This window comes from Emiliania huxleyi, assembly GCF_000372725.1.
Source record: "Emiliania huxleyi CCMP1516 unplaced genomic scaffold EMIHUscaffold_31, whole genome shotgun sequence".
Lineage (NCBI taxonomy): Eukaryota > Haptophyta > Isochrysidales > Noelaerhabdaceae > Emiliania > Emiliania huxleyi.
This window is the reverse complement of record NW_005199684.1, coordinates 767,480-770,026: the sequence shown is the minus strand read 5'-3', so window position 1 is coordinate 770,026 and position 2,547 is coordinate 767,480. Positions and strand designations below refer to the sequence as shown.

The 2,547-nt window shown below is 68.0% G+C and overlaps 1 protein-coding gene across 1 annotated transcript; it reads right to left on the bottom strand.

The window, feature by feature from the left end:
* Window positions 1-754: 754 nt before the first annotated feature.
* Window positions 755-2,303, bottom strand: EMIHUDRAFT_101438 (hypothetical protein; the record flags this gene model as incomplete). The annotated part of the gene is made up of 3 exons (XM_005774685.1): window positions 755-1,363; window positions 1,458-1,599; window positions 1,645-2,303. The coding sequence occupies 3 exons, from the start codon at window positions 2,301-2,303 to the stop codon at window positions 755-757; spliced, it is 1,410 nt and encodes a 469-aa protein (XP_005774742.1).
* Between the last annotated feature and the right edge of the window lie 244 nt (window positions 2,304-2,547).

Genomic DNA, 2,547 nt, shown 5'->3' with positions numbered 1-2,547 from the left:
AGGAGCAGTGGGCCGCTGACGCGGCGGCCGGTGCTGAGGGGCCAACCTCGCCGCTGCAAGCCGAGGAGATTGCCAACATCGACGTCTCTGCCAGCAGCGTGGCGCTCGCCGCGCTCCGCAACGCCACCGTCGACCTGATCGAGGAGCTGGCGGAGTCCAACCCGACAGCCGCGCCTTTTGACGGATGGCGCACGCCTGGTGGCGAGAGCCCGCTCACTGGCCGGTGGAAGCTGCTCTTCACGACGGGCGCCGACGCCACTTTTCGCCCGTCCAAGGACAAGGGCAGTGCGACGACCTACCAGGAGATTGACGGCGAGAAGGGCTACTTTGTGAATTGCGTTGACTTTGACGCGCCCGACAGCAAGCTGCGCGGTTTCCGCGTGGTCGTCAAGGGCAAGGCGCTCTCGGACAACGAGGTGCAGCTCTACTTTCGCCGCGTCAAGCTGCTGCGCCGCTCGCGCTGGCTGCGCGCGCTCGTCCTCCCGCTGCCGCCGAGCTGGCTGCTGCGCGCCCTCGCGCGCCGCGCCTCCCGCGGCAAGGCCGAGCTCTCCGATCGCGGCGCGGGCTTCACCATGTTGTACCTCGACGACACGCTGCGCTGCCACCTGACCTTCGACGGCCAGTATTTCGTGCAGCAGCGCATCTGACGTAAATGAATAAAACGGACACATCAAAAGAAACAGAGCCCCATCGAGCGGCCATTGGAGCGCTTTATTTTTACAGCCCCGCCGCCACGGCGTGACACTCTCTCTCCTCACCTGGTGTACCGAAAGTGGTGATGGAAGTCGCGTGCCCACCCCTCGTGGTACCACTCGCCCTGCGACTCCTCCGGCCGCCACGACGGAGGCAAGTTGCGCCGCGCCGCCCGCCCCGGCTCTGTGCGCCAGCCGTGCGGCACCGGCCTCTCCCCTGCGATGAAGCCGAAGAGGGCGAGCCGCTCGCCCGCGAGCACCGCCGTCACCTCGTGCGGCACAGCGACCGCATCGAAGACGACGAGGGTGCCGCCGCGCGGGCTCACCGCCACCGTCCGCTGCCTCGGGTGCCCGCTCGCGATGGTGCTGCTCCAGCCGTCGCGCCAGCGCGGCTCGAGCATCTCGCGCAGCGAAGGCACCCGCTCGTGCGCGGCGGGTCGCTCCCACACCGGCGAGACGTTCTCGCGCGACCCGTCCGGGCCGGCGCAATACAGCTGGTACGCGGGCTGGACCTGCCCGCGCAAGGACGCCCAGAGGGAGGCCTCGTCCGAGAAGTGCGCCGCCGCCTCGCGCGCCAGCTCCTGCAGCGAGCGGCCCCGCATCTCGTGCGGCACCGCCCACCCGTCCAGAAAGACGGGCTCCGAGCCGCGCCCTCGCTCGAGCCAGCCCACCTGCAGGTGCTCTGCACGCGTGGACGCCGCGCTACTACCACCCACTACTGCTACAGCTACAACTGCTACTCCTAGTCCTACTCCTATAGCCCACTTGCAGGTCTCCGCACGCGTGGACGCCGCACTCGCCGACGGCGTCGTCCCGGGGGTAAGTGAGCAGAGTGCCGCCGCTGCCGCTGCCGCCGGGCTCGTCCCAACCGTCGTCGCTCAGGTAGAGCAGCCAGCCGAGGCTGCGCCTACGGGACGACACGTCCCGCACACGTCCCGCAAGCGGTCAGGACGACGCGTCCCGCTCGAGAGCAGCCAGCGTGCGCCGGGTCGCGTCTCCGTGGTGCTCCTCGTGCGACTGCAGCGCCTCGTGCCGCTGGTCGACGTGGAAGGCTAGCGGCTCCCCCTCGCACGCGATGGCGTACTTTGCCTGCGCCCCGTGCTCCTCCAGGGACAGGCGGCGGCCCAACACCCTCTCGAGCTCGACCAACAACGTGTCAAAGAGCCGCCTCGCCACAGCGCGCGCCTCGCTCGGTGCCTCCTCACCGGGCGCGCACCAGTCCCTCTCCGCCAAGCTCAGCTTGACCCGCTTTCCGAGCTTCTCATTTGCATCGACAAACGAGCCGGCGTCGCGCAAGGCTCTCGCATCCGCTCGCAGCGCTGTCAGCAGTTCGTCGCTCAGCCAATTCGGAGCCACGAATGGTCGGCCGTTTGCGATGCAGGAATAGTCGTGAGCGTAGACGCAGGCTTCGAGCTCAGCGGTCGAGGCTTCCTGCAGCTGCGCAGTCGACCGAGCAGTGGGAGTGACCACCCCAGTGTAGTCAGCAGGAGGTAGTACGGTGGCCGGAGCTGCCATCGTGTAGTCTGCGGGAGGTAGGACGGAAGCCCGAGGTGCAGCGAGCGCTGAGCGCGTTCCACGGAGTGCGGCGATCGGAAGCAACATCGGCCACATCGAAGGGAAGCGAAGTCGGGCCGAACTGCATGAATGCTTGGGCAAGTGTGAACAACACCTCGTGACCACGGCGCCGCAGGCGCCTGTTGATCTACGTCGTGAGTCCGCTGCTAGGGGAAACCTGGAGCGCGGACTAACCCTCGGAGACCCGTGTTTACTTTAAGGCCCTTTCCCTGCGAACGCGCACCCCCGGGGCTAGGGCTCTCTTGCCCGCAACCCGATCCCGATCATCCGGCCCGCTCTC